Below are 17,406 nucleotides of genomic sequence, written 5' to 3'. Positions count from 1 at the left end.
TGGAAAGCGTAAACATACACTTCACATCTACCCGTTCCACTCACACGTTACTTTATAGACCTCTATCAAATCTCCCCTCAGCCGCCTTTTCTCCAAGCTGAAGAGCTCTAGCCACTTTAGCCTTTCCTCATAGGGAAGTCGTCCCATCCCCTTTATCATTTTCGTCACCCTTCTCTGCACCTTTTCTAATTCCACACTATCTTTTTTGAGATGCAGCAACCAGAATTGAACACAATATTCGAGGTGCGGTTGCACCATGGAGCGATACAAAGGCATTATAACATATTAATTTTTGTTTTCCATTGCTTTCCTAATAATACCTAACATTCTATTTGCTTTCTTAGCCACAGCAGCACACTGAGTAGAAGGTTTCAACGTATCATCAACGACGACACCTAGATCCCTTTCTTGGTCCATGACTCCTAACGTGGAACCTTGCATGACGTAGCTATAATTCGGGTTCCTCTTTCCCACATGCATCACTTTGCAGTTGCTCACATTAAACGTCATCTGCCATTTAGACGCCCAGTCTCTGTCTCGTAAGGTCCTCTTGTAACTTTTCACAATCCTCCTGCGATTTAACGACTTTGAATAACTTTGTGTCATCAGCAAATTTGATTACCTCACTAGTTATTCCCATCTATAGGTCATTTATAAATATGTTAAAAAGCAGCGGTCCCAACACAGACCCCTGGGGAACCCCACTAACCACCCTTCTCCATTGAGAACACTGACCATTTAACCCTACTGTTTGTTTTAACCAGTTTTTAATCCACAATAGAACACTCTTTCATGAGGTACTTTGTCAAACGCCTTCTGAAAATCCAAATACACAATATCAACCGGCTCACCTTTATCCACATGTTTGTTCACCCCTTCAAAGAAATGTAGTAGATTGGTGAGGCAAGATATCCCTTCACTAAATCCATGTTGACTTTGCCTCATTAATCCATGCTTTTGAATATGCTCTGTAATTTTGTGCTTAGTCTCTACCATTTTGCCCGGCACCGATGTCAGACTCACCGGTCTATAATTTCCCGGATCTCTTGTGGTACCTTTTTAAAAAATCGGCATTATATTGGCCACCCTCCAATCTTCCGGTACCATGCTCGATTTTAAGGATAAATTACATATTACTAACAATAGCGCCGCAAACTCATTTTTCAGTTCTATCAGTACTCTGGGATGAATACCATCCGGTCCAGGAGGTTTGCTAATCTTCAGTTTGTAAAACTGCCCCATTACATCCTTCAGGTTTACAGAGAATTCATTGTTTCTCCGACTCGTCAGCTTCGAATACCATTTCCGGTACCAGTATCCCACCCAAATCTTCCTCGGTGAAGACCGAAGCAAAGAATTCATTTAATCTCTCTGCTACGGCTTTGTCTTCCCTGATCGCCCCTTTTACTCCTCAGTCATCTAGCGGTCCAACCGATTCTTTTGCTGGCTTCCTGCTTTTAATATACCTAAAAACATTTTTACTATGTGTTTTTGCCTCCAACGCAATCTTTTTTTCGAAGTCCCTCTTAGCCTTCCTTATCAGCGCTTTGCATTTGACTTGACATTCCTTACGCTGTTTCTTATTATTTTCAGTCGGTTCCTTCTTCCATTTTCTGAAGGATTTTCTTTTAGCTCTAATAGCTTCCTTCACCTCACTTTTTAACTACGCCGGCTGTCGTTTGGTCTTCCTTCCTCCCTTTTTAATACGCGGAATATATTTGGCCTGGGCTTCCAGGATGGTGTTTTTGAACAGCATCCACGCCTGATGTAAATTTTTGGCACTCGCAGTCGCTCCTCAAAGTTTGTTTTTTTCACCGTTCTTCTCATTTTACCATAGTCTCCTTTTTTTAAAGTTAAGCACTATCGTATTTGATTTCCTATGTATACTTCAAAGCTAATATCAAATGCGATCATATAATCACTGTTATCAAGCGGCCCCAGCACCATTACCTCCCGCACCAGATCATGAGCTCCACTAAGGACTAGGTCTAGAATTTTTCCTTCTCCCGTCTGCTCCTGTATCAGCTGCTCCATAAAGTTGTCCTTGATTTCATCAAGGAATTTTACCTCCCTAGCGTGCCCCGATGTTACATTTACCCAGTCAATATCGGGGTAATTGAAATCACCCATTATTATTGTGTTGCCTGGTTTGTTTGCATCCCTAATTTCCTTTAACATTTCTGCATCTGTCTGTTCATCTTGGCCAGGCGGACGGTAGTACACTCCTATCACTATCCTTATCCCCTTTACACATGGAATTTCAATCCACAGTGATTCCAAGATGTGTTTTGTTTCCTGCAGAATTTTCAATCTATTTGATTCAAGGCTCTCCTTAATATACAATGCTACTCCTCCACCAATTCGATCCACCCTATCACTATGATATAATTTGTACCCTGGTATGACAGTGTCCCACTGGTTATCCTTCTTCCACCAGGTCTCAGAGATGCCTATTATATCTAATTTTTAATTTAGTGCAATATATTCTAACTCTCCCATCTTATTTCTTAGGCTCCTGGCATTCGCATATAGACATTTCAAAGTATGTTGTTTGTTCCTATTTACATGATGCTTAGTACTTGACAGTATTAATTTGCAATCTTTTGTCTGATTTTTATTTTTATTTGAGGACACCTGACTACTACGGTCTCTTTTGCAACCTCACGGGAATGTCTTTATAATTCAGGGCCTGAGCAGCAGGGCCGTGCCTAGGGTCTCTGGTGCCCCCCTGCAGACTATCAGTCGGCGCCCCCCCCCAGCATAAAATACCATAAATACCAAAATCATCTACTTTGTATCTCTACCAACCATCACATACTCTACAATCAACTGTAATCTGTTGGATGCCTTCCAAAACGTGACTCAAATTCCTTTCAACAAAATACTTTAGAATCTAAATTGTTAATTGCTGAAGGATGTTCCTAAAAGTGCTGAGCAAAAATGAAGATAAAAATAAAAATCATAACAATAACACATGGAGGAAAAGACCTCAATCAACCTCGGTGCTACAGCAAACTTATCACTGACATCTTCACAGCACTCAACAGGTTATTATGTCATCATTGGCCAAAAATCTCCATAAAACGTGTCTTGTTGCATGAGTGAAAGATGAATTTCAATGTCCTATAAAATCTATTATAGAAAGTATCTAATTACACATAATCCCCTGCAAATTTATACAGGGATAAAGAACAGATGTCAGTAGAATATGGGATCCAGCTAATACCTTAGCATGGTGGGACTGCCCAAAATTGACCCTTTTGGGAACAATGTGTCAGGCTGGATCTGGAAAATATCCGGGAATATGCTACTATGGGCCTCCAAGATATTCCTACTGAGGCTCATTGCACCAAAGGCTTTTGGAAAAACAAACTGATCACCCAACATTTCATTACTGCAAGATGTGAGCTTGGCAATGTGAGAGCGTTTAGGGACCCTTTTACTACACAGCAGTAAAATCTGCAGTTGCTGCTGCATTATGCAGGATTTTACTGCATGATGCCTGCAAATTTTGCGCTGCTACTTTTGGGGACATTCCCACACTTTATTGCAGGTCATGCATTTATGTTCCCATTAATGCATGGTGCCAAATTAGGAGATGGTATGTGGCCCATATTAATAGTGAGTTACCAGTTTGCACGTGGAAAGTGTAGCATGCTACCTGAATAATGCTTCTGTGTCATCCCCCCCCCCCCCCCCCCCCGACAGAAAATGATCAAAGTAATGGCAGTTCAATGGATGGAAACAGGAAAACTAATGCAAAATCAATTAAGATGGGGGAGGAGGGCATGCACTTATTTTATACCTGGGGCAAGGAGGGTTAAGTAACTTGCCCAGTCACAAGGAGCTGTAGTGGGAATCAAGCCCAGTTCCCCTAGTTCTCAGGCCACTGCACTAACCATTAGGCTTCTTCTCCCTGCCCATGGTCATCTGGTTTTTACCTGGTTTCCAGGTGTTAAATGTGTGTTGCTTAACACATTTAAGTAAAAAGCCCCCTTAACCCCCAAATATTTAAAATTGTTTTAGAAGGATATGGAGGGTTTATATCATGCAAATGGTAACAGAATTCATCACAAAACAGTGATTCCGTTTGAAAAGATTTGGAAACCCTTTAAGATAATATCTGGGAGAGAAAAAGGTAATTTTGCATAAGGAACAGTGATGGTTTAGTAAGGCTTTACGTAACGGCAAGCATGTTATATCCTTTAAGGTTTCTGTGTGTGGGAGTGGATTACTTCAGAGGGAATTCTGATTATTTATTTTAATTATATACTGGGATTTGTAGTTTCTGTAGAGAAGAACGGGAATACATGAAGCTAGGCTTAGAGGTTGTGTTATGAAAGACAAGACTGGTTTGCTCTGTAGCTTTAAAGTGCCTGTAAAAAAAAGAATGATTAAAAAAAAGTAGAATACAAAATCCTTGGCAATAATGATTTTTACCATATTTAACTGTGCCTGCACTTTCGTTTCCCCAGAATTTTTGTGCTAGATCTGAGCAAAATCGCTGCTTTAATTCCCCCCCCCCCCCCCCCGTGTCTCATTTCTACTTTGCTGTGTGACTGATTCTTTAGAGTAGCTAAACAGGAAAGTTACTTACACTGCACATTTAAGCTGAGCGTTGTGTTAATGGATTGTCCTACCGCAGGGTAATACACCTTACAGGTCAGTGTTTTGTTCTGGTGTTCTATAGATGGGATGAAGGAGATCATGGATGCATGGGTGACTGTCCTGTCCCTGTTCATAGATTGGGTGATAAGTGTGGAATTAGCTGTATTTAAAGTTCCTGTCCAGGTGATTCTGGGAGGGGTTCCTGAGCACCTCCCTGGAGCTGTGCAGGTGATATTCACAGGAGTCCCTGCAACCAGCTCTGCATAGGGACAGAGCTCAGGCTGCTCCCACAGATCTAAACAAGCGACACAGGAAGAGACTGTCACAGTCCAGACCTCCCGCAGTTATTACCCCTGTAGTAAACAAGAGCCAGTACCAGGGGAAAGTACGGGGAAATCCAGCCACATGCTCCACACTGTACTGCAACTTTAGCAACATGAATCACGTCTGTCTGGTTCATCTGAGCGAAATGCTGTCGATCATTCTAGAAAGTCAAACAGACAGATACAAAGTCGTAAAATACTTAACAGTACTCACCTGTTACATTCACAAATGGTTTTGTTGAGCTTGGCATTTTGTAGCTGTAACTGAAATCCTCTCCCTGTATCCTTAAGAAATATTTTCCATGATCCTTCTTCAAGGCATCATCGATCCTGAGGGTGCAGTCAAGGTTCAATATGTCCCCTACAGATCAGGGAAGTCATCAAGGTGTTTTGTTTTCATTGTCTGTTAAAATATGCTGCTAAACATTTTGTGAAGCCGAGTTGCAGGCAGCTGCCCGGGCCCGGCTGCTTGTAAAACAAGTAAATCTCTTCTCGTCATCATCGGGTCTCACTGTGTCCTGCCCTCGCGGAAATAGGAAGTTACCTCAGAGGAGGGCGGGACACAGTGAGGCACGACGATGGCGAGGAGAAGAGATTTACTTGTTTTACAAGCAGACGGGCAGACGCGAGGCACTGCCTGCAAAAAAGTTTTTTTAAGGTAGGTGGGAGGCGGAGCAGCACCGCAGCGGCGCCCTTGAAGGCAGGCGCCCCCCTGCGGCGCTTACCCCGCTTACCGTGTTGGCACGGCCCTGCTGAGCAGAACAACACTGTACCCAGGACAAGAGATGTGGGAAGGGGGTATGCAGTGTAATCTTGGAAATGCCAGACACTTTTGCTGTCTTTTCTCCACAGATGTGAATGAGTGCCTCACGCTGCAGAGTGTGTGTGGCACGGCACTTTGTGAGAACGTTGAGGGATCCTTCCTCTGCATTTGTCCCAGTAGCGCCGAAGAGTTTGACCCCATGACTGGCAAATGTACCCGGTTGGCCACTGCAGGTGAGAGACTCTGGTTCATTTACTTATCAGCATAGCTCGTACAGCGCTCGTCAGGCACAGAGCCAGCTCTGTGGATGCCATTGTGTGCTGAGCACCACTAATATTGAGCAGGCTCCTTCACTATGCCCAGGGAGGAGTCATTTGTGTTTGGCACCCCCAAATCATTTTGAAATGTTGGCACCTGTGTCATCTGAATCTTTGGGGTACAAGGCTGGGATGCACATTCCTGCTACCTCATAGGCAGATGATCAAAAGCCCCACACTGTTCCAAACAGCGCTCTAAAAATAGCGCTGGAACAGAGTGCGGATTTACCATCCCTATGATCAGAGATAATTGCATGCAAATTTAAGCACGCTATTCTCTTCTGTTCATAGGGTAGAAGTGTTTGAGGATTGTGCCTGAGCATGCACTCAGGCACAATCCTCCCGCACTTGTTTGACAGGTCTGGGCTGTTAAAAGCTCAGACCTGTCAAACACAAGGGCAGGAGGTCCATGGGACCACCAAACTACAAGTACCCCCACCCTGAGCCAAGCGAAAGGGGGGTTTGACTTCCGGTCCCCCCGACTCACCCCAACATAAGTTCGGGGGGGGGCTGGAGATCCGGGGGGGGGGGGGGTCTCTAGCTCCCCTGACCTCCCCCAGCATCTCCTCAGATGTCCCTGGTGGGCCGTGGTCAATCCCCCCCACCTGGCGTTCTAGCGGCCCTTCCCCACACCCCTACCTTCAGTTGGAGGAGGGATGTGGCCTCCCTTCTCTTTCATTGGCGCCACCTCGAAAATGGCATCGCCCAGCCCTGACCAGTGCATCCTGGGATGCACTGGGCGGGGGCTTCACACCATATAAGGAAGTGTGAAGCCCCACTCTTCGCATCCCAGGATGCACTAGGCAGGGCTGGGCGCTGCCATTTTCGAGGCAGCGCCGATGGAAGAGGAGGGAGGCCACCTCCCTCCTCCAACTGAAGGTAGGGGTGTGGGGAAGGGCCGCTAGACCGCCAGGTGGGGGGTATTGACCCGCAGCCCACTGGGCCATCAGGGACATATTTGGCGCGCTGGTCGCTGATCATTGGGGATGAATAGGTTTAGCATGCATTTGCATGCTACTTGCGCTGAGAGCCCGGTCTTGCATGCATTTGCATGCTAGTTGCATTCAGAGCCTGCGAGCGCATTGTTTCATGCGCTCAGGGACTCTGATCATGGGGCGATAGCAAACGCAGGCATTAGTATGGCGCTAACAGCCTCTAGCGCCTGCGTTTGCTTCTGATCATCGGCCCATCAGTTGGGTGGCAGCTTCCACAAGGAAGTAGGGAGAGTGGTGGTACATTACTGCTGTCTGATTGTAACAGGAACCTGAGGCACACAAGTGATTTGACCAATTTCATACCCTGTTAATGAAAGATTGGGAAAAGGGCCTCACCGGGAGAGGTGGGGGGAAGAAACTGCTCCCTGGCAAGAATCAGATGGGAAGAAAACCTCACAATGGGATTCCTTGGGAGATCTAGATGGGAAGAGGCTGGGTTTCACTGGTGGGGAGTCTCCCCAGCAAAGACAAGGGCTGTCATGGGGGGGAGAGTCCTTGATGAGAATCAAATATTTTACAGGATAAATGTGACTTAGTGATAACAATGATTTTCTCTCCTTGCCTGCAGCCCGACCTCTCTTCCCCAGCTTCTCCCACCCTGACCTCAGTGGCCTGAAGGAGTGTTACTATGACCTGGAGGATGCCCAAGTGTGTGAGAACATTCTATCCCGGAACGTGACCTGGGAACAGTGCTGTTGCAGCATCGGCGAAGGCTGGGGCACCAGCTGCCAAATTCAGAAGTGCCCCACCCTAGGCTCAGGTACCGTATGTCAGGCAGGGGCAGAACTTCTTCTGATGCTGGTCTCTGTAATATGTGCCGTTTTCTCTCACTCCTTGCCCCACTGAGAACTGGCATTCCTCTCCCTCCCCCCCCCCCCCCCCCCCCGCCACAAAGAAATCCTCGCATGCAACACACTTTGGAGGCAATTCTATAAAGAGCGCCTAACATTAGACACCAAGGGGCAGCGCACCTTCCGTACCTCTTAACTGGTTCTTCCTCCTTACTCTCCCTTGCGTTTACTTAGATCAGCTGATAGTAATCATCTTTCCTTACCACCACCTTTTCTTATCCTCTCACTGGTACTCGAGATTCTGCCTTTAACTATTTAGGTCCTAAACTCTGGAATGAGCTTCCGCATCAGGTTCGGGATCAACCCACCATTGCATCTTTCAAACTAGCATTAAAAACTCATCTTTTCAGAACTGCATTTGCCCTTCCTTTATAACCTCCCCATCTGCCCTGCTATTGTGACTTTCTGCCTTTCTCTTCTCTGTCTCCCCTCTTTCCCCCTCTTCACTCCATGGTGTGCCCTCCATCCCGTCTCCTTTTTTCTTCTTTCTCTTTCATTTCTCTTTTTCTCTTTTTTTTTTTTTTTTTTTTTTTTTTTAGTTTTTAATTTGTTTTTGTAAAGCACATTGAAGCCTTTGTTAGGCCCCCATGTGGTATATCAAGCATGTGAAATTAATAAGTAAATAAAATAAATTCTGTAACGGCATCTGGGCACCCAGATCCCATTATAGAGCATGAACATATGTCAACCCACTTACGCCATGTCAATAGCAGGCTAGAGTAAATGCTGGCACCTAGATTGAAAATGACTGGCACATAGATAAGGAGCCCAATATTCAGACAGCGGGAGTTAGCCGCGCTGACTCCCGTGTCAGCGCTGAGCCCGGATATTCAAGGCCGGACAGTTTCCAGTGACCGGCATTGAATACCTGGGTGGACTTTGGCCGTTTCAACTTAACTAGCCAAGCCAATATTCAGCACTGGCTGGTTAATTTGAAACTGGCCAAAGATAGGCCTACTATTTCAGCGGCCGAATTTGGCCTCCAAATTTAGCCGTCAATGCACTAAATATCAGCAAATAGCCGGTTGTATCGTGCATTATAACCGGTTATCTGCTAAGCGTTAACTGGCGATAGCGGGAGATAACTGGCAGTCTCCCGCTGAATATAGCCAGTTAAGTGCCATTTAACCAGCCAGGAACCGTTTCTGGCCGGTTAAAGGGTTTTAAAAATTGGTCAGAAAATTTTATAATCTATTAGATAAATATTCAGCTGGCGGCGGTGAGCGATATTTCAGAAGTCGCTGACTTTGGATATTCCATGCCGTGTCATGTCCAGGTGCTAGCATTGAAGATCCTGGTATGTAAAGATGGTCGACACTTACCCGGTTAACAGCCAAGATTCAGCCCTTAACTGGAAAGTTGAAACCAGATAAAGATAGGACTGTGTTTCTGCAGTCCAGTTTGCCCGGTTACCTTAGCTAGTTAAATGTTGAATATCTAAACACAAAAATACTCTCTCAGCATATTCCTTTTGTACAAGCTTAGGAGACTGATAACGGAGAGAAATATAGAATGATAGTGAAATAGTTGAGTCAGCAGTGTAAAATTTCAAACTGAGATAGAGACAATGCTCTACTCAGTTGCCATTTTAAGGACCAGTGCATTCTATGTGCAACATTTTTGGAGTTCTATTCTGGGTTCCTGACGAAGGAGAGACTTCCAAAACGGAGCTCTGTAGAACTCACTCGTGCACCCATTTAACTGTTAAAGATAAGTGCTGTTTGAGCATTAACAAAAATTGACTTGTATCATGTCTTGGCATGGTTGCAGCATGTACAGACTTATTCATTTTTTGTCTTGATTTCAGAGAGACAGTATGTTTACTATAGACTTCACTGAATCAGCACTGTTTATTTTAGGTCACTTTACTTCACAAACAGTTGTGTCCGATGATGGTGTGAAGCTTCAGCTGTTATGTGAACATTGTTTCACTCGGCTATATACCTGAGTAGAGCATTGTCTATTTATCTCAGTTTGAAATTTTACACCGAGGACTCAACTATTTTACCAACTATTATTCTATATTTCTCTCTGTTATCAGTCTCCTATGTTTGTACAAAAGGAGTATATTGAGAGAGTATTTTTGTGTTTAGTACATTTCATTTACCGTATTTTTCGGACTATAAGACGCACCGGACCATAAGACGCACCTAGGTTTTAGAGGAGGGAAATAGGGAAAAAAAATTTTCCTTTTTCCCTCCTCTAAAACCTAGGTGCTCCGGTGCGTCTTGTCCGAGTTTTGGACCGCCGTCCCGTACTTACACGATTCCATGTTCCCTGGTGGTCTAGTGACGTCGGGGCAGGAAAGAGCCTCACTGCTTTCTGACGGTCTCGGCGAGATTCAAAATGGCCGCCGAGAATCTCGGCGGCCATTTTGAATATCGCCGAGACCGTCAGAAAGCAGTGATGAGCACGGAGAGCAGCGCGATGGGCAGGAAAGAGGGGGCTCTTTCCTGCCCCGACGTCACTAGACCACCAGGGAACATGGCATCGTGTAAGTACGGGACGGCGGTCCAAAAACGCTACCTTCGGACTATAAGACGCACCCCCCATTTTCCTCCCAAATTTTGGGGGAAAAAAGTGCGTCTTATAGTCCGAAAAATACGGTACTTTCATAAGGCTTTTTTATATTGTTAAATGTTGAATATCGGCACTTAACCTCATAAGTGCTGACTCTGCCCCCAGACTGCCCACAGCATAGTCAGTTTTGGCTTAGGTGGTTAGAGGGGATATTCAATGGCACGATCCAGTTAAGTGTCGCTGAATATCCCCAAATAGTCCTGCACAGGCGATTTAACCAGGCAAGAGCCTCTCCTGCCCGGTTAAATCACTTTCAATATCAATCTCTTGTGTGTGTTTATATGCACCCAACCCCCACCCTGCCCAAACTCCGCCCATGTGAACACTTACCTGCAAAATATGCACTTTTACATCTAGGGGCACATTTATAGAATACCATTTAGCCAGAAACTGTTCATCTACACATGTTAGTGTTCACATAGGCAAAATATCAGAAAAAGCACCAAGGGCCTCCAAGGTTGGGATAGCAAAGCAGTTCTTTAGAGACCCAACATGGGCCATGTTTCGGCATAAACGTTTGCATCAGGGGTCTGTATAAAACATGCGAAACTTTCTATATCACAATACCTAAATATAGTAAACCATAAAAACATGAAATATTCATATGTAAACATGCGTGGATGTACAAATTAGTCATAATAGTAAAAATCCCTGTATTATATAGTGAATATTGTATTTGTGATATGACAGTCAAAAAAGGTACCTGGGGTGAACAACAATGGTGAACGGATGCTAATAAATTTACTTAGTGCAAAGTGTTCAAAAGTTGTATGATTTGTTATTTAATTTACTATAACCGTACTACAAATCCCTTATTTATGCATATGTTCTACTTATACGGAGGAAAAAGCCTCAACAGACTCCTTAATTCAGCTATCCAGCTTTAAATCAACAGACGCTTTAACAGAGGAAGTAGTTGTTGTTTAATTTACACAGCACAAAGTGTTCAAACGTCATATGGAGTAGAGGACTGGCCTAGTGGTTAGAGCACCGGTCTTGAAATCCAGAGGTGGTAGGTTCAAATCCCACCACCACTCCTTGTGATCTTGGGCAAGTCACCTAACCCTCCATTGCCTCAGGTACAAACCTAGATTGTGAGCCCTCCTGGGACAGAGAAATATCCAGAGTACCTGAATGTAACTCACCTTGAGCTACTACTGAAAAAGGTGTGAGCAAAATCTAAATAATAATAAGTAAATAAATATGGTCTGATAATCACAAATGTGAAAAATGACTGAATAAACATGCATGATAAACTAATGCTAAAAACGTATGCCAATTGTGTCAAATTTAAAATCACACCTTACCAATTATTGAAATCCAATACTGTCAATAAACGCTATCCAATACTTAAGATTTAAACAAAAGAGGAATTCAATTGCGTAGCTTCCCACTATTCCAGAATCTGTGGGATAGTTTTGTTCATCAACCAGCAGGTGGAGATAGAGAACTGAAAACTGAGCTGAGACATATCTCTCTGCATCCAGTCCAGCTGCTCGATATTTTCGATCTCCAGCAGGTGGATATACATACTTTTCAGCCTCTGGTTCTGAGTGATTTGCTCCTGGTCCAGTTGGTCAACTGGTCCCCAGTTGAGCTTTGTGGGTGGCTTGACTCTATAGAGTCATATCTGGAGATCTTCAGATCCCTGTCTCTGGTTAGGGTTACCATATTTGCCCTAAGAAAAAAGAGGACACATGCCCCGCCCATTGACACACCTCTTCCCTGCCCCACCCCGCCCCTTGCCCCGCCCCCTATTCAAGACTTCAGTGTTGCCACTTTACCCAGCAAGCAAAAGCAGAGGAAAGGTTCATATAACTCACTATCACCTTAAACTTGATCGGAATCTTCAGCTTTAACTGAAAGAATAGATCCAGAGAGCCTTCTTATTCCATTTGTATTATGATGACCCCCTTCCCCTCCTTTCCACATCAGAGGGTCACAAGCATCGACATACACATTTTTTTTAGATCACAAGGCTGGTTAGTGATTACAGCACTACTGGATGTAATAAAACTGGGGTTTTCTTTTTTTATTACCTCAGCATTGCAGTGTTAACACCCTTGTCTTTTAAGGAAAGAGAGAAGTTAAAACAAACCTTTGTAGCCTTTCTAATCTTTTTTTCTGTATATTCCGCTCCCGTTGTAGGCAGGCAAGTTAGACAGCACTTAAAAGCTGGAGACACAGAATAACAAGTCACCCTGCAACCCACAACAAGATGATTAGTTCCGCATGGCCGGGGGCACTTTTAAGAGAAACAACATTGGGCAATAAAACGTTTCACAGAAAAAGAAAAAAAACCCAGCCAGCATGATAGGGACGGAGGATACCACTTGTACAGATAGATGAGGAGAGGAACGGTAAGGAAGCCCTGGAGAGTTGAAAAAGATAGCACAGAGAAGCTGCCGGACATTTGTGCACCTTTGTTCCAATCCAAATGAAAATCGAGAACAGGAGGATTTATTTTAACCAACGGGGAGAGAGATACCAATTGAATTACCCAGCCAGTTCCATTCTGGTCTCCCCCCCCCCCCCCCCCAGACGGGCCCCAGTTTTCTTCTACTTGAACAACTACTATCTCCGGTTTTATTACTTCCCCGAATCCCTACACTACCGCGACTGCATGGCAGGCAGCAGCCTGCCAACTAAGTGAAGTAGCAGCTACATCAAGAAAGTGGCTCAGTCTGTCCGACCCTCACCCAGACCCACACAACTCGGACAAAAAACAAATTTACCTCGTGGCTGCAGCAGGCACTACTAGTTGACTCGTACGTGCAGGAGGACTGAGAACGGGAGGGCGGATCGATCAACTAATCAGCTGATTGGGGCGTGTACGTCATCACGCACGGACGCTGCACGTCGGACGAGGGGAGGAGACTGAAAGTCAGGAGGAGGAGCGGAGGACTCGGAGAAAACCCGGACAAAGCCAGCAAACGAAGAAATCCGCCCGGACTCCCGACAGCGCCCTCAAAAAGAGGACATGTCCGGGGAAATCCGGACAAATGGTAACCCTATCTCTGGTGCCCCGTGAATTTACTTCCTTTCACCTGTCCCTTGTTTTCTGTGGAGCTCTCTTTTTCCAGCACAACAACCTTAACAAAAAAAAAAAAAAGAGAGAAGGAAAGAGTTTAGCTGGAGAGCGTGGAACAGAGTCAGTCCTGAGCCTTTCTCATCTGTGGTGAGATGTGCAGACTATGAGCTTGGAGGGAGCAGCTGGCAGTGTAAGTCTGACTAAAGTTTGACTCTGAAACATTTGGAGGGCTGCAAGTTCTTCTTAGTGCAGAGGAGAGACCCTGACTCACTGGTTGGGACACGTGCTGCGCTGGTGACAGGGTGAATAGCGACTCCCACAGAAGCAGTTAAGTAGTGTTTCTGCTGTGGGACCCGCTTGCTGGCATCAGGGTATTAGTGTGTTGAAGCCGGGAATCCCGCAGGATGCAGAGGAAATGATCAGCGGCAGCACATCTTCAGATTTGGCACTGCATCCAAATATGCCAGGGTCTTCGGTCTCTCTGGCAGTTTGATGCAGGACAGCACAGAAACGGGTGCCATTTTGTCGGGACCAACTGGCCATGAGGAGCAGCCTCTGTCTGATCACGTTTGGAGCACAGCTGCCATTTTACAGCCTTGGGGCCTGACAGAGCACTCAGCTGCATTAGGATCTTTGTTTTCTCTGCAGTTTATACTGCTTTTACACCAGGCCTATTTACTGAAGCAGGGACAGGCAGAATTGCTGCAAGGTGCTTCAGTTTCTTGCCCTGCTGCCCCTATGGCTCCTAAGAGAGTGGGCAGATGAGGCTATCTCTGCTTATCCCTCCTTATTTGATGTGGCATCAGTCTATTCAGAGGAGCCATCGTTGAAGGAGCTGTTAGAGGAGGGAGAGCTCCCTCCAGAGGAGGAGGATGATCCGAAAGTACTGACGTTTCATAAAGAGGAGCTCAGTATACTTATTTCTGAGGCACTAGAAATGCTTTCCATTGAGGAGCCTTCTATTTCAACATGAAGAATTCCATCTTTATTGATCATGAGGGTGCTTAGAGGTTCTTTTAAGGCTTTCCTGATGCATCCAGATAATCAGGATCTGATTACAGCAGAATGGGTCTCACCGGATGTGTGGCTAAGAGTGGGAAGACAATCCAGAAAAGATCTCCCAGTTAATTACAAAGGAAGTGTCAAGCTTTATTCAACCTTCATCCAGCAGAAGTTGCAGCAGAAGCGCCTGCAATATGGTGAAGCATACAAGCACAGGAAAACTAATCACTGTGCTTCAAACCAAACCAACGGCTTCACCAAGATAAACGGCTTCATCAGGGTCTTGGATTCAACAGCCAAACAATCTAAAACACAAAGTAAATCAAATCTATGACTAACTCAAAAAAGTATTAGAATAACCAAATTCTTAAAAAAAATTTTAATCATCCACTTACTTTGCAGTTGCTGTGTATGTGGCGAAAACACGCTCACTTGTAGGCCTGACGCTACTGACATCAGACGCCACTACTTGCGCTTAAATAACGGATACTTGACACATGACCCATCTCTATTAAAACTTTATAATAATTTCTATTTACAAAACAAAATAAATCATACAAAACGATAAACAGTTTTGAGCTTAACAAATATCCAAAGTACATCACTTTCTTAAAGTACATCTATATGGCGTAATGTATAACCTCCAGAAATAGTGCCATCTAGTGTTCAGCAACTTCAAACGTACCAGCTCTTTATAAAGTTTTTTAAAGGAACACTGATCAATCCACTTCTTGATTTAAACCGTTTGGTTGCAAAGAGTTAAGTCTATAGATCCACTGTTCTTCATGTCTTCATAGCCTTTGCATTCTATTACCACCGCGATACCATGGTGATTCTTGATCAATCACAAAGCATCTTAGACCTTTAAATTGATGCATCTTCTTAAGGCAATGTTCCACAATCGGAGCACTAGTACGACCTATTTTCATATTTGATTTATGTTCACATAAGCACAGTCTCAAACATCTGCTAATCATACCTATGTACAGTTTCTGACAAGGGCATAAAATGACATAAATAACAAACTCACTTTTACATGTAGTGAATTGTTGTAAATCCTAGACTGGGAGATCTTTTCTGGATTGTTTTTGTTGGTGACGATCTCCTGGATTTGGTGGTAAGGTTTTAAGAGTGGGAAGAGCCATGGCTCGCCTCTACCCATTAGTTCCAGAGGAGAAAAATAAATTGCAGCATCCCAGGTGGACTCCCTGGTTACAGAAGTGACTAGGAAGATCACCTTGCTGGTGGGAAGGGGTCATTGGTCTAAAATACCTACAGGATAGGAAGCTGGAAGACTCACTGAAACAAGCCTTTGAAGTAGCATCTTTGGGCATTCAAGCAACAGTGTGCAGCTCATTCCTGGCAAGAGCATGCCTGAAGTGGCATCAGCAGTCAGCAACACAAGACAGGAGCCATAACGCCCAGCTGGAAGCAGGTTGACCTACTTGGGAGATGCTATTTATGGCATGTTACAGGTTGCGTCAGCACTTAGGGTTTTGGAACTTCAGGCTCTCTCTTGTCGGGATTCCCTTCTTTGCTGTTTAGTGGCGGGTGTCTCCCTGCTCATAGTTCTTTCCTTTGTTCCAAAACATTTTATCTCAATCAATCTGTGGAGCTTCTGTCTTTTCACAGAGAGGACGAAGAAGCTCAGTATTCTTCCTTGAGTCTACTCCATGTGCCTAGAGTCCTCATTAGATAACTGGAAGTCACAAATGAGTTTTGCAAATCGGACAGACTATTTGTGCTTCTTGGTAAACAGAGGTTTGGCCTCATGACTTCCAAGCCCACAGTTGGTAGACAGCTGAAGGAGACTATCACATCAGCTTATTTACTAGCGGGGAAGCAGGCTCCTCAGGCCTTGTAGGCTTTCTACTAGGTGAATAGCAATATTCTCAGTGGAGACTACCTTACTGTCTCAGGTGGATATTTGCAAGGTGGCAATGTGGTTGATGCTGTGTACCTTTGCCAAGCACTAGAGTGGATGTTGCGGCATGCTTGGAAGCCAATTTTGGGGCTTCGGTCCTCAGGACTGTGGTGTCAGGATCCCACCTACTCTAGGGATTTCTTTTGGAATAGTGGGAAGCTATGTAATGGAAGGAAAAATTAGGTATTACCTGATAATTTTCTTTCTATTAGTCCTTTCTACTATTTCAGAGGTCCGCCTGAGGTTTCTGAGATGTTTAGTCAGTGCAAAGTAATAGGTCAAATAATGACTGTTGCCTTGCATGGTGCTTCCTGCATATCTCTTGTTCTTTACATGTTGTGCAGAGATGAGGTCCACAGATGTTTGCTCGTCTGGTTAGTGTTAGGTTAGCAAGTTCTTTAAGGTGGTTATGTTTATTCTGAGTTTCTCCTTACTGCTTGTCTACATAAAGACTGAGCTGGACTGGATGCCAAGAAAGATATGTCTTAGCTCAGTTTTCAGTTCTCTATCTCCACTGCTGGTTGATGAACACAACTATCCCACAGGTTCTGGAACAGTGGGAAGGGCTAATGGAAAGAAAATTATCAAACAAGACCTAATTTCTCCTTAATTTTAGAACCACATTTAACCAAGTGTTAAAATCCACTGAATACGCATATTTAAGATAAAAACAATCTTGGTAAAAAAATATATAATATTGATAGCCATGTTTTGAATTATTAATCAGCATCAGCATTTAATCATCCAAAGCCTTTTACAACCAAGAATATGATCAGACCCTGATTTAAAAAATATCCCTAAAAGCCATCATTTTAATAAACTTCATAAACCCAAGAGTTTTTTACAAAAAGCAGCTTTGAACACTTTGTACTGAGTAAATTCATTAGCATACATTCACCATTGTTGTTCACCCCAGGTGCCTTTTTTGACTGTCATATCACATATGCAATATTGACTATATAAACAGGGATTTTTAATGTTATGAGCATTCTAACTATCTGGAACCTTAGAG

General features: G+C 44.2%; 1 protein-coding gene across 1 annotated transcript in view; it reads left to right on the top strand.

Annotated features, from left to right (window-relative positions):
- The window catches only part of LOC115458977 (latent-transforming growth factor beta-binding protein 4-like), an 80,422-nt gene that overhangs the window by 49,668 nt on the left and 13,348 nt on the right, over positions 1 to 17,406 (top strand). The window contains exons 11-12 of the mRNA XM_030188838.1: positions 5,784 to 5,927; positions 7,575 to 7,766. Coding sequence (XP_030044698.1) covers positions 5,784 to 5,927; positions 7,575 to 7,766 — 336 coding nt within the window. The remainder of the gene's footprint in view (positions 1 to 5,783; positions 5,928 to 7,574; positions 7,767 to 17,406) is intronic.

The sequence above is a fragment of the Microcaecilia unicolor genome, unplaced genomic scaffold (assembly GCF_901765095.1).
Source record: "Microcaecilia unicolor unplaced genomic scaffold, aMicUni1.1, whole genome shotgun sequence".
NCBI lineage: Eukaryota > Metazoa > Chordata > Amphibia > Gymnophiona > Siphonopidae > Microcaecilia > Microcaecilia unicolor.
This window is presented reverse-complemented; position numbering and strand designations above follow the sequence as displayed.